This window comes from Trichoderma evansii (genome assembly GCF_050947405.1).
Source record: "Trichoderma evansii strain SZMC 28006 chromosome Unknown GGI43scaffold_7, whole genome shotgun sequence".
NCBI lineage: Eukaryota > Fungi > Ascomycota > Sordariomycetes > Hypocreales > Hypocreaceae > Trichoderma > Trichoderma evansii.
The window spans coordinates 641,852-668,840 of NW_028145199.1; the positions used below are offsets into that span (position 1 = coordinate 641,852).

General features: G+C 45.0%; 7 protein-coding genes across 7 annotated transcripts; 6 read left to right on the forward strand and 1 right to left on the reverse strand.

Annotated features, from left to right (window-relative positions):
* Positions 1-1,848: 1,848 nt before the first annotated feature.
* GGI43DRAFT_402338 (uncharacterized protein) lies at positions 1,849-4,903 on the reverse strand. The gene is made up of 3 exons (XM_083205679.1): positions 3,946-4,903; positions 2,327-3,769; positions 1,849-2,258 (listed from the first exon to the last, which is right to left on the reverse strand). The coding sequence occupies exons 1-3, from the start codon at positions 4,438-4,440 to the stop codon at positions 2,220-2,222; spliced, it is 1,977 nt and encodes a 658-aa protein (XP_083061669.1). The 5' UTR covers positions 4,441-4,903; the 3' UTR covers positions 1,849-2,219.
* Positions 4,904-5,078: 175 nt separating this feature from the next.
* GGI43DRAFT_346467 (3'-5' DNA helicase) lies at positions 5,079-9,050 on the forward strand. The gene has a single exon (XM_083202202.1). It carries the CDS (start codon positions 5,476-5,478, stop codon positions 8,782-8,784), a length of 3,309 nt encoding a protein of 1,102 aa, XP_083061670.1. The 5' UTR covers positions 5,079-5,475; the 3' UTR covers positions 8,785-9,050.
* A 699-nt stretch (positions 9,051-9,749) lies between these two features.
* GGI43DRAFT_402345 (uncharacterized protein) lies at positions 9,750-11,188 on the forward strand. The gene is made up of 2 exons (XM_083205680.1): positions 9,750-10,041; positions 10,341-11,188. The coding sequence occupies exons 1-2, from the start codon at positions 9,982-9,984 to the stop codon at positions 10,869-10,871; spliced, it is 591 nt and encodes a 196-aa protein (XP_083061671.1). The 5' UTR covers positions 9,750-9,981; the 3' UTR covers positions 10,872-11,188.
* Positions 11,189-12,008: 820 nt separating this feature from the next.
* Positions 12,009-17,219, forward strand: GGI43DRAFT_422247 (esterase/lipase family protein; the record flags this gene model as incomplete). The annotated part of the gene is made up of 36 exons (XM_083208075.1): positions 12,009-12,460; positions 12,524-12,749; positions 12,801-12,857; positions 12,930-13,202; positions 13,256-13,505; positions 13,559-14,390; positions 14,456-14,525; positions 14,559-14,690; positions 14,733-14,799; positions 14,839-14,887; positions 14,930-14,985; positions 15,019-15,163; positions 15,200-15,221; positions 15,279-15,334; positions 15,380-15,429; positions 15,466-15,620; positions 15,660-15,707; positions 15,750-15,776; positions 15,828-15,860; positions 15,891-15,893; positions 15,930-15,989; positions 16,026-16,046; positions 16,080-16,133; positions 16,170-16,172; positions 16,224-16,229; positions 16,266-16,322; positions 16,353-16,418; positions 16,452-16,460; positions 16,497-16,548; positions 16,588-16,610; positions 16,641-16,644; positions 16,681-16,706; positions 16,743-16,745; positions 16,782-16,799; positions 16,830-16,833; positions 16,870-17,219. 36 exons carry the CDS (start codon positions 12,009-12,011, stop codon positions 17,217-17,219), a joined length of 3,759 nt encoding a protein of 1,252 aa, XP_083061672.1.
* Positions 17,220-17,622: 403 nt separating this feature from the next.
* On the forward strand, positions 17,623-18,826 carry GGI43DRAFT_346614 (FAD-dependent oxidoreductase). The gene has a single exon (XM_083202203.1). The coding sequence runs from the start codon at positions 17,660-17,662 to the stop codon at positions 18,584-18,586; it is 927 nt and encodes a 308-aa protein (XP_083061673.1). The 5' UTR covers positions 17,623-17,659; the 3' UTR covers positions 18,587-18,826.
* A 2,408-nt stretch (positions 18,827-21,234) lies between these two features.
* Positions 21,235-23,001, forward strand: GGI43DRAFT_422241 (major facilitator superfamily domain-containing protein; the record flags this gene model as incomplete). The annotated part of the gene is made up of 4 exons (XM_083208072.1): positions 21,235-21,535; positions 21,619-22,398; positions 22,456-22,800; positions 22,862-23,001. 4 exons carry the CDS (start codon positions 21,235-21,237, stop codon positions 22,999-23,001), a joined length of 1,566 nt encoding a protein of 521 aa, XP_083061674.1.
* Positions 23,002-24,055: 1,054 nt separating this feature from the next.
* GGI43DRAFT_433510 (P-loop containing nucleoside triphosphate hydrolase protein) lies at positions 24,056-26,519 on the forward strand (the record flags this gene model as incomplete). The annotated part of the gene is made up of 2 exons (XM_083209755.1): positions 24,056-24,315; positions 24,368-26,519. 2 exons carry the CDS (start codon positions 24,056-24,058, stop codon positions 26,517-26,519), a joined length of 2,412 nt encoding a protein of 803 aa, XP_083061675.1.
* Positions 26,520-26,989: the final 470 nt, after the last annotated feature.

Sequence of the window (26,989 nt, forward strand, 5' to 3'; positions counted from 1 at the left end):
CTGTACTGGTACAAGCGCTGTATCAGCCAACAACTCGCTCAACTCACGATCCACGAACTAATCCAAACAACACGAGCACGAACTATCCTCACACGAAGGCCCCTCTCCCCCCCAAAAAACCGCACTGACTGCACCCTAAAACCAAATCCGCGCCATGAGCTTTGCTTCAGGTGCAGCCGGACTGTCGACGGGCTGAGCATCGCCATCTTCTCCGCAGCACCCTAAAGCTGCGCTGCTGAGATTGCAGTGCTGCCTTCGACCAGCAGCGGCATCATACTACGGGGTCTTTTGTCCATCTTCTGTCAACAGCACTGAAGACATGACATCGGTTCCTGGCTGGGGATTCTCAGGCCCCTGGTGATCGCTTGCAGTCCAGTCCTTCATCCCCACTGGCTTCAATCACTGTGAAACGCGCTACCAGGGATGCACCCTGCCTCTGCATTGTTCAAGCCCCCTAACTGGACCCGGCCATCTACGGCCATCACTCCACCTGCATCGAATTGAGTCCTGAGCTTGACTCCACGTCAATCACGTTTGCTGCAGAGAAACAAAAAACGATTGACCGAACGGGGATGAACGGATAAAATGCTAATAATGGCGTAGCGGAAGGACTGGGAGTAGAGCCATCACCAACGCCTTATGTCCAAGTCGAGTTAATGATTAATAACCTATGCCTTCTTTGTATACGCTGACCGATTCCATCATTTCGTGTTGAATATTATTCGGATATCTGCGATCGGTGCGATACACCACATGAAGATCTGGACTAGAAGCAGCAGCATCACTACTGCGCAACAGTGTCTAACAATGCAGGGAGCACCGTGCGCAGATCCGAATCTACGCTTGTAAAATCAAAACGAGGGCGAGTCTTTCTTAATGTTTGGATAATAATACAATGTAGATGTAGCTACTCCCTTAAGATGGCTGGTTGTAAGTCGAGTTGCAATGTAGCTCATATGGAGCGATCGAATAACCAGTTTCTCATTTGACTACGACTTACATATCCGAGTGGCTTATTCTCTTGTTTATTAATAGTGAAAAAAACGCGAGCAATAAAATAAAAGTTTGAATTGCCCAATGGAGAAAAAGAAAAAGAAAAAAAAAAAAAAAAAATTGATCGATATTATGTATAGGGTAGGCATATTGACATGCCATTCCAAGACCCAGTGGCTGCTGAGACTGCTGGTGTAGACATTTGAATAGCAGTTTGCTCTTGGCCATGGCTTGTACTCACACAGGCGCAAGTACTTGCCCGTATTTGCCCTGCTCCATTTTTATCATACTGCACATGCTTCGTATATAGGTACCTCGGTATGTGCAGTATATAGGGGGGTCAGAATAGGAAGCTCGAAGTTATATCCGGGTTCTTATATAGGTATCTAATCAGTAATTGTTGTATTGCTACTACTGCTCAAACCCCCTCTCTTCACGCATATCAAAACTGGTTGAAAACAGCACAATGTTGAATATAAAATGTCACGTCTGCATACATGTACCTACATACGATGCACTACTTACAAATCACGTCGCAGATTAAAACGGCTACACAAAATGGAAAGAAAAAAAAAAAAAATTGTGCAAAAAAGCAATTACATAGTATTAACAACCCCCCTGCTAATGATATTGCACGTGGTCTTGGCATTGAGCCGCTGCATCCAGCGACTTGCGTAACGTCCTCTCGGCTTCATCTAAACCGCGCGGATAGGAGGTTTCAAGCTGTGAATTTCTTTTCCGCTTTAATTGATTGGTTGTGAGGGGCGAGCTCGAACAACGCCACAAAATTTGCATTCCAATAATTTGCCTGCATATACATACTGGGCAATGGTCTCAAGTACTATTTCATAAATATGAGGAGTAGGAATATGGAATTGCTAAATCGGTTACGCACGACTACTAATCAAGAACCACATGATATGGGCTTTAATAATTTTTTTTGTGGTGTCTATTTATTCCCAAAGACTTATCACCATGCAGGTATTTTTTGTTGTTTTCTTCTGCCCGCACCTATTATGGACCATGCTTGGTCATCTCTCCTCTCCCTTTTCCGTACACGTAATACACGAAGCCCCCTACTTCCAACAGTACCAATCTCTATAAATATCCGACCCTATAAACGACAAAAAGCTCCATACAAGCCCCATTTCTCCTGCCAATCCATTCTATCTAATTGCCTGGTGTGGGTATTGCCAAATGCAGAATGACTTGAAACAGTCCTTCTGTTAGGTGGCTGAGGCAAATGCGTCTGGTGGTAGTTGTGACTGTATTAAAACATGTGAGCTTCTAGGTTCGAGTAGCACTGGTTTCAAAATGATGAATTGTAACATACCTTCTTCTCGTTGAAGATAACTAAAGCCTTGGGAAAGTCCCATTCGACTTGTGACAGACACATCTCTGAGTATTGTGGCACCATGCCTGTCTGCTTTGACAGCTCGGCGATCATTGCTTGATGTTGATTTGTTGTATCCGCAGGGGCCGATGATGGTGCTACGAATACATTCGGGAGGGGGCTGTATGCTCTCAAGGATAGCATGTCGCTGACGACTCGAATCTGAGCGGTCCCGGATAGGCCCGGCGCCAGCACAAAGGTACGAGAGAAGCTTCGCTTGCCACTAAGTCCTGATTTTGGGTCGTATTCCTCGAATTCGCCATGAACGGCAATGATCAAGCCGTCCACACCCAACTGGCTTTGGCCTGTGGGGTCCGCCAAGCCTGGCAGTGGGTGGCAGTCCATTATGTATTTACTCAGCTCATCCTTCATATTGGGATGCTTAGTCATGGGAAGGTCTTTCCATAAGTTGAAAATAGCGTTTGCGCCCTTGAATAATCGTTGTGATCTGGCATGTAGAGTTGTGATTTTCTGTAGGTTGCGGGATGATTTGATGTAGGCTGCCCATGGTAAAGGAGGCGGTGCGTTCGGGTCTCTGACAGAGACGGCGTCAACGGCCAGGGAAAATTGGCTACCGGCGTCGTATAGCCTGGATGTAAGTGCCTCACGATTGCTGTCGTAGGCTGTGAAAAAGTCGAGTAGGAATTGCTCGCCGATGCCGTTGACATCTCGGAAATCAGGACCGCTCTGTGGGATCGGCTTTGGTTGACGGGCGGCCTCCTGCTCGGCAATCTGCTGTGCAGTACGAAGCTCAATCCCGTTAATGATTCGTAATTTGGGAAACCATTCTAGCAACGTCGCTTGGAAGGAGGCGTCTGTCCCCTCGATTGGGTTTCCAGTTGTATATAAGGTCTCGAGCTCTTTAAATTTCCCCTTCCATCGCTTGAGTCCCTCCATGTTGGTAATTTGGTTGCCACTCATGTCAAGGTTCTTTAGCTGTGGGAAGGATGATGCCACGGACTCCACTTGAATAACATCGTCAATGCTGTTATTAGCAAGACTGATGCTTTCAATAGCGTCTTTCTTTTCCTGCGGGGTCTTGAAAAGGCCATCGCAGATAGCCATGAGGCCTTTGAAAGTCTTCAGGGCCCGGTCTCGAGTTTCAAACATGCCTAGGGTTACTAGCTCAGCATCAGACGCGAGAGCATCGAGCTTGAGTAGTTTGTTGTCACCAATGTAACGCTGGCTGAGGATAGCCTGCAGCTTTGAGCGTAACTCTGCAGTCTCGGGTGATTCCGTAGCCTTGTTGGGAGGCGTAAAATCCTCGTTAGACTCTACTACCTCTAGCTGAGTACCAGCAAATGTGAGAGAGTTGATCTTGAGAAATTCCTCCGCATCCTCCTTGTTTGTTCCAATAAAAACGTATTCTCCAGCTCTATGTGACTGTGGCGGGTTAGCAGCTAATAAAAGAGAGAAGATATTCAACCTTGAGCGCTGGGGCGAAATAAAATTTGACGCGAAGAATCTCCCCGGAGATATTTGTCTTCCAGTCGCCATTCGAGCAGCTGAGACGTCGTTTGATGTTGGCACCCCTGCTTTCTCGTCAATGATGAACTTACTTTTCTAATCGTCATGTGTCGTCTTCGTCCGGTTGAAAGGGAAGAGGCTTTCCTCTCCATGAAGCTAAGCAGGTCAGAGAGACCCCCGTCTGGGTTAGACGCAGCCTTGCTTTGTTTGAGACCGCGGATCCTCAACCAAGTAAGCCCTTCAATATGACCTCCTCGTGATCTAGTTGGCCTTGAAATCCGAGCTGATAGGTCCGAGGGGTTGCCGCTGCCCAGTTGCTTCATTACGATTTGAGCTACCTTTGCAGCCCCTCGCGACGGCCCCGGGCCTCTTCCCGAAGGCCGTCCTCCTGAAGGCCGTCCTCTACCACTTGTTTCGTTTGTGGAGCCTCTGTTTTGTCGCTTGGAAGGCGCGTCCATGTCAAGATCTCCATCATTGTCGGTCTTGGTTGGGCCTCTTCTCTTCTGAATGCCGCCCCTGGAGCTCGACTTTGCGCCCAGAGGATTTCGGCCTTCACGAGCCGGTTGGTTCTTTCCACGAGGAGCCATGGCGGCGAGTTATAGGGATGCTGTAATATGGATGTTTGGCGTGGATTCGATTGAAAGAAGGGTATCAAGTCCGCGCAGCGCCGCTGATGTTGTCTGTTTCGGATCGAGCTCAGATACTTGAAATTCGATTTGGATCTTGCGCAAACACGAGTAAGGAGTGGTTCTGACGAAGTTGTCGAGAATTTGTCGAATGATTGTCGTCGCTCTGGTTCAGCGAACAGCCACGCTGACCGGGCGCAAGAGCGCAAGAGGTTCAGGACGGTCTATCGAGGCAATGTCGGTTGCGGTTGTGGCAGCTGGCTCAAGGAGAACGTGTGGATGTTTGTAGGAAAAAGATGGAAACCTGGCTGCTAAGAGAAAGAGCCAAGGCTTCGTTTTATGAGACGCTGTATGAGAGCGGCCGTGCGCTGTTGAAGAAACTAAGTCGTAAAGTTTCGCTTTGAGCTTGGTGGGAGAAGAAATAAGGCCTATCATGCGGATTTGACTTCAGCTGCCGGGTCTAGGCTGCCAGCCGGATTTTTTCTGCCTAGGCGTGCACTATTGCCCAGTGTAGCCTAGTGGGATTTCTGCTGCCTTGATTCAGGCATTGTTTGCATATCTTAGTTAGCATGGTATCAAACAAAAGGAACGAGAATGAGCAAAGGAAATTTTATTTGTTTGAAAGCAGCAAGCTATTTTTAATACACAGTTTCTTTCACTGCATTTCCTTTTACCAACATCGCTCAAAGAATGAGATTGACATGCAGGCGCTACGACAAGCAAGTATTTTGAGCCGCAGATAGCAAGGTTCGGTCATTAAAATCACGTGATATGGTACCTTTTTCGCGTCTTGGTGACCGTTTGGCGCGTTGCATTGGCGACACAGGCCTGGAGAATAGAGTGAAGATCTACGGAGTACGTTACGCGATTCATCATTATCATCACAAGAAGTGAGATCAAGACCAAGACATTCATCTATGTTCTAAAGATATTTTCAAAAATATGAGTCTGAGGGTTATTTGATACTCAGACCATACTACATGGCCTTTAACAGCCATGGACTCCGATGAATTCGATGACGATATCGCCGACGAGGATATGCTTGCTGCCTTTGATCAGATATCTTCATCTAATGGAAGGCAAATTGTATCTCCATTTTTTTCGAATGGAGGTAATACGAATAATTCTCATGGATTGAGTGATGAGCAGAGAGCGGCCCAGGAGCTCAATGATTTACCTTTAGATGCATTCTCTTCACCTGAACCTCCCAGAAAGAACGTGCAGGCCCCTGCAAGACCTGCAGTGACTGCACGCACCGGTTTCAACCGGACGAATTCGGGAACTTTTAGACAAACTACATTATGGGGTGGCCATGCAGCAACTGATGATGCTCCTCGCGCATCTCAACCTGCCACTACCAGAGTCTATCGTGCAGATCTGCCTCCTGAACAACCCACTCCGCATCAACTTGACAGAGAGGCGATGAAAACTTGGGTGTATCCGACAAACTTGGGGCCAACTCGCGACTATCAATATAGTATTGTCAGGAACAGCCTGTTCAACAACACATTGGTAGCCTTGCCAACAGGTCTGGGAAAGACGTTTATTGCTGCTACAGTGATGTTGAACTTTTACCGTTGGACAAAAACAGCCAAAATTGTCTTTGTGGCGCCGACAAAACCGCTCGTGACTCAGCAGATTGATGCTTGTTATAACATTGCGGGAATTCCTCGATCGGAGACGACACTTCTTACTGGTGACATCCCTCCTGCACTGCGGAGCGATGAGTGGGAAAAAAGACGAGTCTTCTTCATGACACCGCAAACGCTCCTCAACGATCTTTCACATGGATACGCAGACCCAAAGAACATTGGCCTTATTGTCATTGACGAAGCACATCGCGCTGTGGGAGAATATGCATATGCCAAGGCTACCAAACTTATTCGTCGATTTTCCAATAGTTTTCGAGTGTTGGCTCTGACAGCCACACCTGGATCCAAGGTGGAAACGGTCCAAGAGGTAATTGATAATCTGGGCATCTCTCACTGCGAAATCAGAACTGAAGAGTCTTTGGATATTCGACAATATGTGCATCAGAGGAACATCGACCAAATAGTTCTCGAGCCTTCAGATGAAATAAATCTTATTGGTGAGCTCTTTACTGAGGCTCTCAAGCCACTGACTGAGAAGCTCAGCGCCCAAAATATATGGTATGGACGGAATCCTATGGCTCTCACAACTTACGGCCTGATACAGGCGCAGAAGGAATGGTTTGCTGCGCGTGGACACCGTACAAATCAAGGTGTTCAGTTTATGATGCGGGCAATATTCAGCGTATTGACGAGTCTTGCTCATTCGATTAAACTACTGCAATATCATGGAATCCGACCTTTTTATGATAATATGGTCGACTTCCGCAGTGAACAAGAAGGGAAGGGAGAGAAGGGATCCAAGTACAGGCGTCAAATCCTTGACAGCACTAGCTTCCAAGAAATGATGGATAAGATTTCTGGATGGCTCAAGATGGACGGCTTTGTAGGACACCCAAAACTAACTGCCCTGGCTGATTGCGTGTTGAACCATTTTATGGACAACGGAGAGGCAACACGAGTTATTGTGTTCAGCGAGTATCGCGATTCTGCCGAGGAAATTGTGCGCATGTTTAATACCCATCGGCCTCTCATCAAAGCTACTGTCTTTGTTGGGCAGGCAGATGGAAAGCGCGGCGAAGGCATGAAGCAGAAACAGCAAATAGAAACCATTGAGAAATTTAAGACCGGCGCTTACAACGTTTTAGTCGCCACGTCGATTGGAGAAGAAGGTTTGGATATTGGTCAAGTTGATCTCATCGTATGTTATGACTCTTCAGCATCACCTATTCGAATGCTGCAGCGAATGGGCAGAACAGGACGAAAGCGCGCAGGCAATATTGTGTTGCTCCTGATGAGAGGTAAAGAGGAGGAACAGTTTGCCAAGTCAAAGGACAATTATGAGAAAATGCAACAGCTCATTTGCGAAGGAAGCCGATTCAACTTTCGGTTTGATCTCTCTACAAGGATTGTCCCCCGGGATATTCGCCCAGAAGTGGACATGCGGCATGTTGAGATTCCAGTTGAAAACACGCAGAACAAATCATTACCAGAACCCAAGAAGCGACAAGTTCCCAAGGGGAAGAAGAAGCCACCCAAGAAATTCCATATGCCAGATGGCGTTCAGACTGGCTTCCAGAAAGTCAGCGATTTTATGAACGGCGGGCCAAATACAAAACAGCCTTCGTCCAAATCAAGTTCGAAGCCGAAGCGGAATCCTGAGCTAGATGACATTGCCGCAGTCCCCGAATTGGAGCGAGTTGTGCTTGGTTCAGATGAGCTTTATGAGCTCGATCGAACCTACCGGAACCTACCATTCAACCGTAGTGTGGTTGAAGAAACTGACTTGCCGAGTATGACTGCTTATCCGACATTACAAAGACAGCTACGGCCGACTGCCCTAGTTGCGCATGGGACTCACACAAAACGCTACATCAAAGTATTACGGAAGATAGGTGCAGATCCCGATAGCCTGGTGAGGCCGAGTCGTGATGAGGATACAAGTGATTATCTCGAGATCCCAGTAAAGCCCTTTGTGTATTCTGATAATGGTGAGACGGATGCGAGCGATGCAAGCGATATTCAGAGTGCACAAGACGGGAAAAAGCGACCAGTGATTGAAGTTGATTCAGACGATAGTGCCCCAGGGGGTGAGATTCAGCAGCAGAAGAAGAGAAAGATTTCAGCCCCAAAAGCAAAAGCTCAGCCACCAACCAAAAAGACCCAACCCAAAAAGATTTCTCGGCCTGTCGCCCTACCTGAATTGGATCCGGAAGATGAAGAGCTCTTTGACTCTGATCTTGACATAGACGTCGAAGAAGAGGAGCCTGGGCTACCACCTCGACTAAGCGAGGCAAAAAGACGGAAAAAGTTGAACGCAAAGTCTAAAGGCAAATATTCACGGAAAGCTGCCATTGGCAGTGATGAGGAAGGAGACGACTGTGAAAGAGATAGCGATTTGCTGGACGAGAGTGACTCGGACGACGGGGCAGATCTGCTAGATTTCGTTGTGGGAGATGACCAGGCGACTTCTAGCATGCTAGACTCTGAGGCAACATCACCTATACGGCCGAAAGAACGGACACCACGAGCGGAAGCAAGAAAACCCTACTTTGTACCAACTCAATTTACAGCAACACAAGAGAGCGAAGACGTTCCCGAGTTTGATCTGCTTGTTGGTTCTTCCAAGAGTCGATCGAACGAAATGTCTGCACCAGCTAAGAGGGGGCGACGGGGAAGACCTGCACTCTTGGACAGCGATGACAGTGATTTTTAAGTTCGGCGATCAAATGGCGCCAGAGTTGAGCAATGGCAAGACTTGAATGGAAGCAATATTAAACAAGAAAGCATTGTATTTAAAATTACGGAGTTGTAAAATTTTTCCAAAGGAACTATCTGCAGGCAGGAATATTATAAAGCCACGAATTGATGATTATAAAAGCTACACGGATGGTTCGTTCGAGTACCGTCTTGACATTATCGACTTGATCAAATAGTTTATCTAACAAGAGCTGATTAGCACTCATACGAGAAATGAATATGATGGTAGAATTGCTCCAAAAATCACAACATCTCTTCAACTATTTTTCAGAAACCCAGGTATAAGCACAACGACCCCCACCGCCGCCAGCAAGTCTATCACGGAACACCCAATTGCGCATATGACGATGCAAATTGAGCGTTGGTACCCACGATGGCCTTGCTGGAAGCGACCAAGGATTCAGCATCCCCAAGCTTCCCAAGAGGGTCACTCGTATCCGCTGATCGGAGGCAGTCTCAGACGGCTCTTCCTATAAAGTGAATTGGGTGATGTGTATCTCATCATGCAAGGAGAAGGAATTGTATTTTTTGCGTGTATGCGTGTTGGCTGCGAGGAGGAGAGAACAGGAGGAGGATAAACGTACATTTTACAGCTGTGCAACTGGCTGTCTGTTAATGGAAAAAGAAAAGAGTAGCAATAAAAGGTTGAGAAGGAAAGAAACCAGACGTCAATGATAGCAAGCTTCGAAATCAAAAGCGCGACTGCGAATCTTTTTTTCTCTTCCTTTTGTTTTTGATATATCCAAGTCAGAGTTTGGGAGCAAGAAAAGAAAAATTGTAGCTGTGGTACGGCAAAGCTGTTTGCGCAGCACGTGAATCGCCCACAATAAGTGGATATCTTGGCTCAAACCCCCACTTCAAAACTTAGTCATTTACCTAAGCGCAGTCTCCATAATTATTTAGCATTAACCAACTGCCTAACTTGCAGCCATTATTGCTTGCTTCAAAGGCATGACGTGACGCTGAATCAATGCTTTATCTGCCTTATCTGCAGAGCTGCGTTCAATCAGGCAGGCACGGCTATTTCTTTTTGCGACCCTGTTTCTAGCTTTAATTCAACCATCTCTCCCTAGCGCCCCGTAGCTCCGTAGCTTTTCTTCCTCTCATCAACCTCCCCACCTCAAATCGCAACTACATTCTAATATCAATCGCTATGGCAAAGGGGATCTCGGTCCTCAAATTTGTGGGCACAGTGTCCCTTGGCCTGCTGACGGTGAGTCTTTCATTGTTATGATGTCTCTTTCATCATTTTTTGTGCTCTTCTTTGAGGAGAAATGGCCGTGGTAGCAACGACGAGAAATAGCCGAATGCCCCTCTTCTCTCAGCAAAATCGCATATTCGGCGGCACCATCCCAGCTTTAGCCGCCGATCTAAACAACCATTTTGTTTTGCGGAACTAGAGTAATTCAAACTGCTTCATCAAAATGGCAATCAATCGCATTACTACAAAGCAGTCTCAGCTCTAGTTTCGGCAGGGAGTATAAATCAAGTACTGACTCTTCGGGATCACAGGGTGTCTCATATACCGTCTCGGCCCTCACTCTTCCGACCCTTGCCAACCTCCCATCGTCATCTTCTGCCGCCCACGCCTTGACCTCTCTCCAATCCGCTCTGCGTCTCCCAGTTCTCGCTCTTTCATCTCTTGCCGCCGCCCCGCTATTCCTGTCGTTCGTCTTGTCCCCCCGCTACGCCCGCCATCCGTACCTCTTCTATACGTCCCTGCTTGCTGTGCTGTCTGTAGTAGCTCCTAGCTACCTCCCCAAGCCAGCGACCTCAACTTCGAAGCCTGCCGGCGCGCGTAAAGCCACCTCATCCAGAGCCAGAATGGAAGCGAGCTATGAGGTCTTGGGCGATTTCCACAGCGAGGGTGACTTGCCTAGCGAGTCAGAGCTTGAAGATATTAATGGCGAGGAGGTTAGAGCCAACATTGACGGTGCCACGAAAGCATACCTTGCCAAGACTGGCTTTGCTGCGGCTGGCTTTGTACTGTCTGTGATTGGACTCTGGGGTGATGGTGCCCCGAGGTCCATCCGCTATTATTAAGCCATGAGCTGGCCTGTGTAACTTTGTAAGGTGTTTGCGGCAAGTCCGATTGGTTATGTTTCCCAGTGGCTGGATTGGAACATTGTATCAACATTCTGGAAAGTTATTCCTTGCAACTGAAAGCGAGGTAGCTTCACCACTCCCTCATCAACCATTATGAAAGAAAAAGGAGAAGAAAAAGGAGAAGAAAAAAAAGATGAAAGAAAGAAAAATACCGGTTTCAAATGTCAAATTATGAGAGATACTTGTTAATGAGTCTGTACATTTCGAACTCTTACTATTCATAGCTATCCAATACGAATCATGTCTTGTTTAAAGACCGCTCGAATCATTCACAAGATTTATGAAATGAGTTGTGTTCATCCCATTAGTAAGAGAAATATCTCAACAGATAATTACTCACTTGACTAGTAAAAAAATGGACTTTATAATAATTAACGAGGCGAAGATTTTATTATGACTCGAGTGACGATGCTGTGCCATCTTTGCTGACAGGGGTGTTGTAGGCGTAGGACAATAAAGACTGGTGCCTCCGCGACCTCAGCTACGCTCGCTGTTATACAGGGCTCGAGTGCATAAACATATAGTCAGCCAATGACCGGTGAGCTGAGCCAGCATCCGTCTAAATGATAAGGCGCTGGATTTCCCGTAGCCTATAGTCGCATATGCTGGCAAATACTGATTTGACTTATACCATTATATTGCCCCCGCCATATCTTTTCAACTGACGGCAGCTAATGCAAGCCACGAATCCATCCGTATATTTTGCGGCCTATAAAGCACAGGCAGAATCACAACTTACTGTTTCATGCCTGACCCTTTTTTTTATTCTCTGGAAAAGCCTGATGCTGCTGACTACTCCTACTGACCACTTAGAGTTACAGCATCTGCTGTGACCCCGCACTGGAGCCTTTGTCTGCTTTGTGCAGTGGTATAAGTGACAACCATATTTTGCGCCGATTTGTTTCCTCGTTGTATATTTCACCAAGAGGATGTCCACCGTTAACGACAATTACTCTTGGCCTACTAGTTGACTTTATAATCCAATCTATTCTGTTTATGCTAGTTTACAAGCAGCACTTTTAAGTGTCGAAAGTATTCGAAGCCCAAAGCCTACATCACCTAACAATAATTGCGATGGACCTCGTACAGTCCGAGCTTGTTCTTCTTCTAGCTGGCATCGCTGCCATCATATTCGCATGGTTATTTCTATCAGCAAGAAACAAACACTCGTCTATCTCACCGACTAGCGCCCGCAGATCTCTGACCTTCAGGATTTCCAGTATACCTCGACGGGTGGACAAGGAGGAGTTCCGAGATATCCTGACCAGGCTGCCCATTAAAGCTGAAGGTATTGCTAGCCAGCTTAAATGGAATTTACTTGGATTCTCGTACACACCTTCTGCAGCCCTGAGTCATGTTGATCGATATGCTGTGGCCACTGCCACCTTCGCGAATGCCCCAACCTTGAGCGAGCTTGAGAAGGCTATCAAGCGTGAAATTGGCATCGATGCCAGCCGATTGAAGGTTGACTTGGATTTTTTCGGGCTCACACTACTCGCTGATCCTTTACATGATATCGCCATAGAGTAGGTCGCTTATTGCTCTATCAGTCTCCCAAATCATAGCGCTGATTCTTGATATCTCCCTAGCATTATTGCAGTAACTGGACTTGCCGGCCACGCATTTGGATCCTGGAAAGCAAAAAAAGAACCGGACATGTGGCTACGAGATTTCCTCCCAGAAGCCATTCCAAATGCACGCATTCTAACGTACGGCTACGATTCCAAACTACCTGGGAGCCAGTCTGAAGCATCTATCCCTGACCTCTCAAGGAGGCTGCTTGAGTCCATTAAGACGATCCGATCTGGATACACAGTAAGGAACCAACCTAACAGAAATTTTGAGACTAAAGCTTAAATGCTATAGAGAAATCGGCCCCTCATTCTTATTGGACATAGCCTCGGCGGCCTTGTTGTGAAAGAGGTATGATGGAGTATCTACTGAAACAGTATTCAACTAGTGCTATTAGAAGGCCAGGACTAACTATTAATTCAGGCCCTGGCTGAAGCTTCTGAAGGTAGTGAAGATGACCAGGCCATCTTTATGTCTTGCTATGCTGTTCTGCTCTTTGCTGTTCCTAACAGAGGTCTTGATAACTCAAGCTTGATGTACATGGTTAAAGGACAGCCCAACGAGGATTTAGTAAAAGATCTGAAACAGTCATCTAGATTTTTAAGTATGCTTAGCCAGAGGTTTAGCAAGTATTTCACGCTTAACGATTCGAAGATTATAAGCATATACGAAACTAGAATGACACCGACAGTTCAGGTGTGTTGTTACCTAATTCTTATTGCATGACGATCATTGACTCCTATATGAAGTGGTGCCCGGAGACTGCGTCATGGGAAAGGACTGGTCGTGAAATCATGATGGTTCCCTTCACGTCTGCTATTCATGCTAGTCCCAACGAGAAAGAATATGATCAAATACCGATAGAGGCAGATCATTCTGAAATCGTCAAATTCGGCGACGAATCCAACCCTGACTACCTCATAATAGAATCAAGAATAAGACAATTGGTTGCTCAAGCACCAAGAGTAATTCAAGAGCGATTTGAGAGTCTCAGAAGACGTGAGTGACTTTACTAGTAGACAATAGACCATGTATTAAAGCAATATATACAGATCTTTCAGACACGGAGAAACGTTACATTGAGGCCCTCAAGGCCCCTGATTATGCTGCATTCAGAAATAACAAAGTTGATAACCCAACACCTGGCACGCTTAGCGGGTTCTTGAAAAATAAGTTAGTTCAATCATGGCTGACGACCTCCGAGCCATCAGCTTTATGGGTACACGGATCGCCAGGCCAAGGAAAAACAATCCTGGCTAAATTTCTTTTGGCTTACTTAGACTCCTCCTTTAAGTCCAGCCATCGTACAACAGTCATATATTTCTTTTTCTATAACCAAGATGACAATTATCAGACTATTGAAGCTGCTCTAAGATCATTTATCAAGCAACTGCTTTCGGTACCAGATGTGTTCCAAACCATTTCCAATAAATTGAATCTCGAAAGTTCGACTATAAATTATAATTCAATGCGAGTCATTCTAGAAGAATTGGTCCACTCTTCTATTTTCGATACAATTTACTGCGTGATTGATGCCCTAGATGAGTGTCAAGACCTTGACACTGGGCAAAAATTACTAGAGCTTATTGAGACGATCGTTCAGCCACCACTCGAGAGAAGAGGAAAAAAGTTTACTACTTTCAAGGCCTTCCTAACAAGCCGTCCGACTGTGGATTTAGGTCGGAGTCTAAAGCAATTTCCGACTATCCATCTAAAAGCCAGTCCTGATGACCTCAAGATGTTCATTCTCGGCAAGATTCAGACCTTACGGCTGCCCACCGGACTTGAGCGCAAGGCAATCGACTTATTAAGCAGCCGTGTTGAGCAGACTTTCTTATGGATATCCATTATCTTAAAGAAGTTGAAAACAGTGACAACCTTGCTGTCGGAGGCAGATATGGAGCAAATCATTAACGAGAGCCTTCAGATTTAACAAACCTCTATGAAAGCATTATCAGCCAAATTATGCGAAATAATGAGAAAGCTACACAGAACACACAAAAGCTATTGTTATGGACAGTGTTCGGTCGACGAGCATTGACATTAAATGAGCTCGAAGACGCCCTTGCAATCCAGGAGGATTCCAAGAGCATTAAATCTATCGGAAAATATAGGATAACGGATTTTACGGAAAGCAATATCACCACTGCAGCCGGCGTAATTCTAGAAATTGTTGATGGGAAGGTGTACCTAATACACCAATCCGCTAAAGATTTCCTCCTCAAGAGTGAGCATCTAGCTAAGGCTGCCTTTTGTATAGGCATACGCCCTGGGATTTATTTGGCAAAAATCTGTATGACATACTTATGTTTCACGGACTTTGTTGAAACAGGGCCTTGTCAGGATTCTGTTAAGCTGGAAGAAAGAATTCGTCGCCATCCGTTTTTTCATTATGCCGCACGCAATTGGCACCGCCATATTAGGATCGACGACAATATCGATAAGTTTACCAGAGTGATCAGCCAATTGACTAAACCAGGTTCTCCAGAACTCTTAGCATGGGGGGAGGCAGCTGGGGTAGCGAATATTGATGAAGCAGAAAATACATGGGATATTGCAACGATGGCCAACATTCCATGGTTAGCTGAATTTTATTCGAGAGGCAAAATCATCACAGAGGACATAATTAATGAAGCTGCCGGTCGGGGCTTTGAAGGGTATAATTTTATTAAGTCTCTCACTGGAAAGCCTAGTGTTCATCTTACTGAAGGGGCTGTTTGTGCAGCTGCTAAATACTTCGACCATGCGATAATTCGCAAATTATTTGAAAAGGACGCTAGCATTACCATTACACCGGCATTAATGGAAGCAGCAGCAGCCAACCGGAAGTATGGCAGACACGTGATGGACTTATTGCTGGAATCTCAAGATAGCTTTACAGTCACAGCAGAGTTGGTACAAGCAGCAGCAAAGAACCATGAGAGTGGCAGAGATATTATTAAGTTGCTCCTGCACAAAGAGGACATGAACATCTTAGAAGGCGCCATAGCTGGAATAGCGGCAAGATTTGGCACCGATATTATGAGAATCCTGATGAATTCAAGAGAAGACATTAGAGTCACCGAGACAGTAATTGAAGCAGCAATGGGAAGAGTATCCGACAGGGAAGAGATGGTAATGCTCTTGCTAGAGCAGCAACGTCAAGACTTCCAGATCACAGAAACCTTTATCAAGACAGTTGCAAGAGAGTTTGATAAGAGGGTAATGGAATTAGTTTTGGAGAAACAAGATCAAAACTTCCAGATTACGGAGAAGATCGTTAACGCTACCGTAAAAAATTTGAAGAACAGCAAGGAAATGATTATGTTACTCCTTGATCAGCAAGGAGATAAGACCACTATTACAGAGGAGGCTGTGATTACTATTGCCGAAGCTTTTGACGAGGAAGTAATGAAATTGCTCTTTAATCGGCGAGGAGATCAGATCACAATCACAAAAGAGGTCATAAAGGCTGCAGTAAGAAATTCACGGAACAGCAGGGAAGTGACAACATTGCTCCTTGACCGGCGAGGTGACCAGATTACTATTACAGAAGAGGTTGTATCTATTATTGCTGAAAAGTTTGATAAAAAGATGATGGCGTTGTTGCTTGACCGGCAAGGAGACCAAGTTCCAATTACAGAGGAGGTTATTAAAGCTGCAGCAGGAAACTGGAATGGCAAGGAAGTAATGACATTGCTCTTTGACCGGCGAGGAGACCAGATTATAATTACACAGGAGGTCGTTAAAGCTGCAGCAGGAAATAGCTGGTGTGGCAAGGAACTAATAACATTGCTCTTTGACCAGCGAGGAGACCAGATTCCAATTACAGAGGATGTTATTATAGCTTCGGCAAAAAATTGGGAGAATGGCAAGGAAATAATAACATTACTCTTTAACCGGCGAGGAGACCAGATTCCAATTACAGAGAAAGTTATAATAACTATAATAGAAAATTGGGGGAAGGGCAAGGAAGTAATGACATTGCTCTTTGACCGGCTAAGAAACCAGATTCCAATTACAGAGGAGGTTGTTAAAGCTGCAGCAAGAAATAGGGAGAATGGTAAAGAGATAATAACATTACTCCTTAACCAGCGAGGAGACCAGATTCCAATTGCAGAGGAGGTTATTAAAGCTGCAGCGGGAAATTTGGAGAATGGTAATGAAATAATAACATTACTCCTTGACCAACGAGGAGATGAGATTTTAATTACAGAGGAGGTTGTTAAAGCTGCAGCAGGAAACTGGAATGGCAAGGAAGTAATGACATTGCTCTTTAACCGGCGAGGAGACCAGATTATAATTACAGAGGAGGTTATTAAAGCTGCAGCGGGAAACTGGGAGAATGGTAATGAAATAATGACATTACTCCTTGACCAACGAGGAGATGAGATTTTAATTACAGAGGAGGTTGTTAAAGCTGCAGCAGGAAATTGGAATGGCATGAAAGTAATGGCACTACTCTTTAATCGACGAGGAGATGAGATTTTAATTACAGAGGAGGTTGTTAAAGCTGCAGCAGGAAATTGGAACGGCATGAAAGTAATGACATTACTCCTTGACCAACGAGGAGATGAGACTATAATTACAGAGGAGGTCGTTAAAGTTGCAGCAGGAAGTTGCAATGGAGAGGAAGTAACGGCATTATTCCTTGATCGGCGACGAGACCAGATCATTTTTACAGAGGAGGCCATTTTAGAACGTGATAACTGGTATAATACGCATATAAGCTAAATATTGAAAAGTAAATAGAGGTATGGGCAAACGAAAATATGGGATTTAACTCATATTCCTCGAAAAGAGCCGACCTTGAAATTGAGTAACAGGAACCCCCCCCTCTTCTATTCATGGGAGAAAAAAACAAGTGTGCCTCTTTACCTGCTTTACCCTTTCTATAGAAGGGATAAGACGTGATTATAGCGGCAATTTATCATTCCTGATGAAGCCATCGATAAAGAGCAACCTTCTGACTGCTATGCATTGTGGTGATGACATTTTCGCTTTTGCGAAAGCTTCTCTCCCACGTATGGTATCTGGATTCATACCACGATAAGATACCGCCTGGACCAGAGGCAAAGATACATTCTGAAAGCTCAATGCAATCCGCGATGGCATTATTTGTGCATTATCCTCCTAATATAAGCTCTGCATGCACAGAGTCACCTATAAAAAAGATGCCTTTCTTCGCGTGCGTGAAGCTCCTGCTGTTCGACGAGCACTGTACGCATAAGCCAATGCAAAACTCGCTCAATTCTCATTACGAGCGGATGCCTTCAACCCCCCGCCATGGCTATGGCGTCACGCTTCATGCTTCGGCTTATATGCCACTTCTGGATATCTGGGGCCTGGATGAATTCACCTTCAGGTGTCGAATAGCTGTGGATGGATCACTAGGCGGTAACGGGAACATTGAACCAAAATTCATGGTCTATTCTGGGAAAATAAATCCCACCTCGTTTCGTGCCCATCGTGAGAAGCTAGAGAATTTGCTTCGCGAGGGCCTCAATATCCAATGGGAACACTCTCTGGAAAAGGTGGAAGAAACATCGTCGGGGATGGCCTTATTCTTGCAAAACGGACAAAGAATTGAGAGCTCGTGTGTTGTTGGAGCTGACGGACCGCACTCAAATACTCGAAAATCCCTCTCTCCTGACACGCCATTTGGTATCCTCCCATATGTCGCTTTCAATGGCAAACGACGGGTAAAGCGTGCCCTATTCGACAGCACCTACGCCCCAGCATTCAAAGATTCAAATGTTTTAGAGACGAAAATAGACGACCTTGTCTTGAGTTTATCTGTTAATGAGCAACAGGCAGATGCGGTGAGTATGAGCTGGATCCTCTCACACCTAGCTAGAGGCTCTACCGATCCTCTTCACAAGCCTAACCGCCTAGTTTCAGGAGCAACAGATATCCCAGAGGAATTTTTCTATGAGGTACAATCCCTTAGTATTGCTGAAACCCCGTGCTTGAGAAGACAGCGACCGAGTGTTAAGCCTCCGATTCCTGCTCCAATGATGTGGACTGGTTGCGGTGGCATTGTGACGGCGATGCGTTGTAACATATTGTATAACAAAAAGCAGCAGACGATTTTTATTTAGTCTGACGCGTAGGATTGATTACAGTTATTCAAGATTCATGACTGCTGTAAGATTATGTCTAGCTGTGGCTCGCGCGCATAGTTGGTTCAATTTGGGAAAGAGGACACTTTTCACAAAATGGCCGAGACTCTCGGCGTCACATTTGGTGTTGCAAGTCTCATATCACCAGGGATCACTGTATGTCGGGATATTGTGTCATATTACGACGCGTTCAGGGATTCTCAAGAAGGCGTCGTCCAGATGTATATTTTCATGAGAAATATGGCCAAGACGCTTCTAACAGTCGATTTAACCTGTCAAGACAAGAGCACTCAGTTACGGCAACAACACCAATTATTCTAGATATGGATGGCCACCTACCTTACGATAAGAGAATGCAAAACAAAAACAAAACAAAAATAAAAAATAAAAACATACAACAGCCGGTGTTCGCTGATGGTCACCCACTCAACTACTAATCTGCCGGTTAGTGGCTTGTCTATGGGGGAGCAGACGGGACCCCGAATTTTCCACTACCTATGGTCGTATGTGCTTAAACCGAGAACCAAAATACCCTATATTCTACGCGGCATCTGAGAATAGACTTACTACATATGTACTTTTTTGCTTATTGATCACAGACCATCAAGCCATGCGATACGGGATGTTAGTGCCATTGTTGGGCTATAGATAAATATCTTGATACGACTGTCCATGTAAATACCTCCCGCCTATTACGCTACCTAGGTAATCTTGTTGATTATTACGCAAAAATACTTGGGCAATCCACTATTTCGATAGGCTTCAAAGCCTGCTTAGCCCTGGTAGCCAACTTGTAGCAATATGTTATGAGCTTCCATCTTTGATGCATGCAATATTACAATAGTTCGGGCCGTGCACAAGTAGGCTTATGCTGTCATACTTATTCTCCAAATCAGTGAATATACATAGAATCATGCTCTCTAACTGAATTCAAGCCTAGTGAAATTGATATATACGCTCATGAATCAATTGCATGCTGCGGCTGAGCTTATGACCCTAGTATATGCAAGGATCACAAACGGATTCTTGATAGTCGTTCCATCAACATCTTTATTATCACCATTAAGCGCGGAGCTAAGGTTCAAGCTAAAGCCAGGCTATTCCGGCTTCACATTAACAGATCGCGCCTTGTTAGGTAGAACTCACTCTCGTATGTTTACGATCCTCATGCCCAGGCGACACTCTTGAATTTATCATAATCCCAACGCTCCCCGATTTGAGATTCCACTTATGACTCTGTTCAACAGCTTTTTCATCGACAACCTGAGCCCTGGACAGCTATTCTGGCTTCACAGTAGCTTTGATTTAGTCCACCGCCTACAGTACTCACTATCTCAACATTTGGACTGCTTGCTTGGAATTCTTCAAGTCAGTGTTTGCAGGGCTTGGTCGCAATCTTCTGGAACGATCGAAATTTGTCATAGTGGATGCTTACAGGCTTGTTCTAGACTGTGTTGTAGCAAATGTGATGATGTGATGGGGGTAACCCTATGGGGCGGCTTCGCCCCAAACACCACAGCCATAGAAATTGGCTTCCTAGCGATACTCGCATATCGATATATTTAGTAAATAATTAATAGTAAAACAAAATAAAACAAAACAAACCGAATAATATTTAACTGCCTCGTGTTAGTGGGCATCTGTTCTACGATAGCTACAATACCTGCTCTACAGTTACTGAAATCCTACAATCAACGTATATGATCACATGATACATGTACTTTGATGCTTAAACAGAACAATCTTGCAGGGTTTTCCTGCAGCGTTGGGGGCTGATAATCTCTCGAATGAGAGGTCTTCTAACTCGCACGTTGTGGAATAATCCTGGTACTTCAACTTGGGAGCCAAGTCATCAGGCTGCCGGGGGTTGTTATATTATTTCATGCTCGTAGGCGTGGGGGCTGCGGTAAGGCGACAATGGGTGTATGATCATTGGCGAAGGCCCCATGTACGAAATTGGGCAGCGCCGACACCGACTTATAACCAATGGGTATCTCCAGCCTGACTCGCAAAAAGGCCACATTACGCTGCTGGTCGAGCGATGTCACTACCGAAGCAAGTCGATGTCCCGGAAGCTGAATCCTTTGGTCAACTGACAGGTAGCTGAGACTAGGCGTCTCCGAAGGATAAATCTAGCTTCCATGATTGGTTCATCGTTTATCGCGGAATGGGAAATGGGAGCTGCCATTGTTAAACGATGTGAACAATACAAGCTGAAAACTGAAGCTGAAAACTGCACATGATATAAGCACTTACCATGAATATAGAGATATTAATGGACAGCTCTCTGTGTGAATTGGTCCGATTTTCATCTGGCCCGTGCATAAGACACCGAAAGCAACATCTACTGGCCCTTGTTCCTATATACTATTACTGAACGCATTATACTGAGGCGAGTTTATATACAGAAATGATCTATTAGATAGGAATTAATCAGTGATAGAGGCTATGGCGGCTTCTATTACCTGTGAAAAGGGAAGAGAGCTGAATAGATAAAAAAAAATAGAAGACCTTGATATTATGGCAGTATAAAGTATTAAAACCAGCACTTGGCCGTAAAGAAACAAAATTCTGATATTTGTCTTTCCATACTTGACACGGTTTTTACTCTTTCATAATCCAGCATCATGACACAACCAATGGACACCAAGGAAATGGTCACCGTTGAGAAGACGAGCAACAGTGGCAGGTTGGCAGACGCTATTGACGCAGCCTGCGTTGATGAGACTCAAAGTCTTGATTTAAATACCGTCAACGCCAAGTATACTGAAGCTGAATACAAGCGCGTTCTCCGAAAGGCTGATCGTGTTCTGCTGCCGTTCATGTGGCTCTGTTGCGGTATTCAACAGGCCGACAAGGCGTCTATCTCTACGCAAGCGACCTTTGGCCTGCTAAAAGACACCAATCTTGTTGGTCAGCAATTTTCTTGTAAGCAATTACTACGAGAGATTTCACCTTGGAATAATAAATGATGCCACGGAGTATACAGAAGCTGACAACTCTACTTGCAGGGCTGACTACCGCGTTCTACATTTCCTATCTCATCGGCGAAGCTCCCTCAAACTATATCATGCAACGCTTTGGTGTGAACAAGCCTTTGTTTGTCTCTTTGTTTCTCTGGGGTGTTGTCGTCCTTTGCATCGCTTTTGCTCAGAACTTTACCCAGCTCGCAGCATTACGTTCCCTGCAAGGTTTACTTGAGTGTACTATTGCTCCTGCTTTAGTCCTCATCACGGCGTCTTTTTACACCAGCCGGGAACATCCTATGAAATCTATTATATGGAGCACTTCAAATAGCAGTTTGGATATTATAACGCAACTGGTTATGTACGGCATTGGCAGTACTGCTCAGAAACACGCAAACGGCTTTGGCCCATGGCGATGGATTAGTGTTTTCCTAGGGTCATGGACGATAGTTACGTCGTTTTTTGCGCTGCTGTTTCTGGGAACGCCCAGTGAAGTTCGATGGCTATCGAAGGAGGAGAAACGCATTGCAGCGGCTAGAGTTGCCAGCAGCCAGACTGGGTCTGATAGAGGTCAGAAATATGAATGGCACTGGGACCAGGTTCTGGATGCGTTTCAGGATCCGCAAACCTACTTCTTCTTTTTTGCATATATTGCCAATGCTCTACCAAATAGCGGCACGGAAGCATTTGGCAACCTTGTCTTTGTTTCATTTGGATTTACTAACTTAGAGACCATAGTCAAGTGCACTATCCCACTAGACCTCGTAAGCATAGCCTGGTATCTGGTCGTTGGAATCTTGACATTAAAATGGCCTCAGACCAGATGTAAGGATGCAGCATCTTGGCTTACCATTTACTTTATGCTAACTGTAAGTGCTTTAGTTCTTTTTATGATCGTATCAACTATCCCGGGCTTTGTTGGTATGTTGGCCTTGGGCCTATTACCTATGGAAAGCATGCTGTGGACTCGATGGGGTCTTTACCTTATGACCGCAACCAGCCGCCTAACCGGATTACTGATGTGGACATTTCTACCGTCTAATGTAGCTGGGCGAACTAAGAAGTCTGTTATCGGTACAGTTATATTTATTGCGTACTGTGTAGGAGGTGCTATTGGTGTCCAGACTTTCCGAGCTGAGTGGGCGCCCAGATACATTCCTGCGATTGTTTTATCCGGAATCATGTACGGGGTGGTGTGCGCTCTATTCATTGCCTGGCGGTTTTACTGTGAGTTTCTCGGCTAGGATTTACCTTTCTTAAAACTTTTCCAAACTAATAATGTAACCAGACATCGTGGAGAACAAGCGGCGGGCTAAGATGATCAAAGAGATGGGAATGACGCTGGAACAATCAGCACATCAAGGTAAAATAAATGGAGAGTCTGATATGACGGATCGGCAGAATATTCATTTCAAATATAGTGTGTAACAGAGATATCTCGTTCTGAGTTCAGGCGCCGGGAAGTGTTGGAGACGGCTTGAGAGACAGGAAAGAGCAAATAACGAGAGAGTCAGTTGAACAATCATGATAATGAACTTGATGGGACCCCAAATTTTTCGCTACCATTAGTTGTATGTGCTAATGGTAGTGCGAAACAGTATATAAAAGCTGCTGAGTTACTCGAGTGGGCTGCTAATCTGGAGAGTTTAGATACATTTTGGTCTATTAGCAATCTGCTTCACTGTGGTGAGATTGCCTAAAGTCAGTAATACCACTGAGAAATTACTAAATGGGACTTGGGGATCCTGGGCTCTTGTCAAAGTTCAATCTCTCCATGGCGATTACGACAAGTGCGCAGCTGCTCCCACGATGTATTTAAGCAGTGCATGGTAGCTCTAAAACAGAACCTTTTTTTTTCGACTTCCAGAATAATGAATTTGAGATTTCGGATTCTGAGATGTGCGATTGTTTCTCAGGCATATGGTGCCCATGAATGGTTTCTTATATAAATAGGACGAACAGGGGTGTATAAGTTGAGTATAAAGGCAATTTCAAGAAGGAAAAAAATGAATCAATCAGTCCAAAAAGTATGGTTAATATAGTTAGTAAATAAAATCAAGCTTACCTCCAAGTTTTATTATATGCCGTAATAAACATTAAAAGCACAGCTGGCCAACTTCATGGCCTTATTAAAGGTAAAACTTTCATCAGGTTATACCCGAGTTCCAAGAATATCTACCATTATAACTGTTTGCAATTTCTTGTAAACCGTTTTATACATTTGTTTTATGCAGATTACAGCTCATTTCAGCGAAACATTCATAAACGTGCTGGTATACAGATGATCTATTGGATATTCTTGTCTTTTGGCAAGTCTCACTTGCAGTGTCACTCGCATTATCACCTCCCAATGCGGCCCCCAAAATTGCCTTACCTGTCAGTTGGCTGGCTTTATATACTATAGGACTTAAAAGCTATAAAACTTGACCCAAGATATCTAATACTGAGTTGTCTCCGCCTTAATGTGACTTTATCATCAGCCATGAGCCAGCCAACGTCCCACCCACGCTATCTCAGTCATAATAATTTTGGAAACAATACCATCATCAACCAAGGCGACAACTATTATAGCCTGACACGCGATCCTCTATCACACGGAGTTGATAGACCGACTCATGTTATTCCATATCCACGCAACGAAGACGTGATCTGCCGCCAAGACTTGGTAAAGCGACTGGATCAGCTTCTTCCACAGGGATCGAAATTCCACAGTGCTGCTCTTTGGGGACTCGGAGGATCCGGGTAGGTTCTCGTTGAAGCAAAAGACATGGGTTTTATTAACCAGATAATCTAGAAAAACCCAGATCGCCCTTGACTATGCGTACCGACGATCCGAAGACAACAAATCCAGCGTATTCTGGGTACATGCAGATAGCAAAGCGACATTTATACACGATTATAAGACAATTGCAAACAAAATTGGCATTGATCAAGCTGCCGCTGCCGATGAGAATGATCTGCTTAGATCTGTACGTAAAGGTATCGAGGCACGCCCATCATGGGTACTTATCCTTGATAATGCTGATAATCTCGAATTATTTGGCGTTGGGCTATCCACCGATGAAACTGCCAATAGCATTTATAATAGTATCCCAAACGGCCCTACGGGGACAGTACTGTGGACAAGTCGCGATGCCCATATTGCAGGCACGCTGGTCGGCGCACAAAGGGGTGCTGAGGTTACATCTATGGAAAAGAGTGAAGCTATCGAGCTTCTTGAAGTAATGAGAAGTAAGAAAGCTGATTTTGAAGAACTTGACGATGTTGAAACACTTTTAGGGGAACTAGAGTGGTTTCCGCTGGCTATCTCTCAAGCTGGTGCATATATGCGGCGAATGCAGACGACTGCTTCTGGGTACCTATCTTTGCTTCGAGAAAGCAAATGTCGCTGGGATACCCTTAAGACTACTGAATTCGATCGCCATCGAAGGCCTGAAATGCCCAATAGTGTACTTGACACGTGGACTGTCTCAATGGAACGAATTCAAAGTGAGAACAGAACGGCATACCAAGTTCTCCATATTATGGCTTATCTGGACAACCAAAATTTACCGCACGAGTTAATTGTAAAAATCAGCGAATGCAGCAACAAGGATACGGCTAGGCAACCAGAAGAGCTGAAAGTGACGTTTGCAATTATGCGGCTGCAAGAATTTTCATTCCTTAAGACGCGCCATATTGAGGATGGCGGTCCAAGCTATGAGATGCATAAGCTTGTGCAAGAGGCAGCAAGATACATGTTAACTATGCGAGGCCTTCTGGGAGCACCTGCTCAAGGAGCTTTGATTCAGATAGAGGCAAGCGATGAGGTATATTATATAGGAATTGCCTTGCAGGCATTATCAGAGCTCTTCCCAACTTCAACGCCAGAGTCCTGGGGATGTTGCGAGAGATATTTGGCTCATGCAATAGGAATGGGCAACTGGGCAGAGATGAGTAAGAGGGAGGCCGACACCTCTGAGCTTTTAAGCAAAGCGTCTGGGTATTTGTATGACAGAGGGCGGTGGAGAGAGAAAGAGCTCGTGGATCAGAGAGCGCTAGAACTAAGGCGAAGAGTCCTCGGAGAGCGACATCCACATACACTTGAAAGTATAGCTTCACTTGCAGCAGCATATCATTATCAGGGTAAGCATGAGAAAGCCAAAGCTTGTTACAAAGAAACCGTCAAACTTCGACGACAGACACTTGGGGAGAAGCATCCAGATACCCTTCGGGCTATGACTTTACTTGGGCAAGTATACCAAAGCCACGGCCAGTATAAGGAGGCCGAAGCTCTTTATAAGAAAGCTCTAGAATTTCAGCGGGAAATTCTTGGTGAGAAGCACTTACATACGCTTCAAAGCTTGGCTTCAATTTCAGTAGTATACCACTACCAGGGTTATTATGCCAAAGCCAAACCTATCAAGATAAAAACTCTAATTCTCCAACGGGAGGTACTTGGTGAGAAGCATCCATTAACGATTTGGAATATAGGATCACTTGCAGCAACATGTCAGGGCCTGGGTCAGTTTGAAGAAGCGAGAGCTCTCTATCAGGAAACGCTGGACCTTCGTCGGGAGACGCTTGGTGACAACCACCCAGACACGCTTCGGAGTATAACCCAACTCGGGGCAATATACCACGATCTACATAAATACAAACTGGCTGAAGCTCTTGCGAAGGAAGCTTTAGAACTTGAGCAAAAGATGTTGGGAGAGGAGCATCCTTATACGCTTCAATCCAAGCATAACCTAGCCGTTGCATGGCGCAGTCGCGGTCGTCGGGATGAGGCTCCTACTTTAATGCAACAGTGCGTGCAAGGGAGATGTGCTGTCTTGGGCCCCGATCATCCATTTACACAAGATTCTAGAAAAGTCTTGGAAAAGTGGGAATCGTCGAGTGGAGGTTTAAAGGGAATTAGAAAATTTTTGAGAATAAGGAAGAAGAAGCTAGGGGGGAATAATTGATGACATATATAATGTTGTGGTCTGGCAGACAGATCAGGGGGACGGTTAACTTTTTATAATGCCGAACTATCAATTTTTCTTCCAGGTGTTCCCGACAGGATATATATACCTATTTATTAGAGCTAAGAGAATGCATTAACTTCTAGGCCCTCGTAGAATAAACCAATCTTTACAAGGACCTTGCATCTTGCCACTAGTACATGTATGCTTAGATGCTCTTTTCTCTAGTTGCGTTTTCTCATATCCCCGAGTGTCTCATACTCACCTAAACGTTAAGTTTGGTGTGTAGATCCACTGGAGTCTGAGCCATATAAATATGTAAATCACTTCTTTTTGTGGAACTATTCTAATTACTATTAACCTTCCTGCTGTTGATATATCTTCAATATCCTCCGTTAATAACCATATCACGAAAAATTACATAAAAAAGAGAAGCTAAATAGTTAATAAGTTAAACGGACTATATTTAC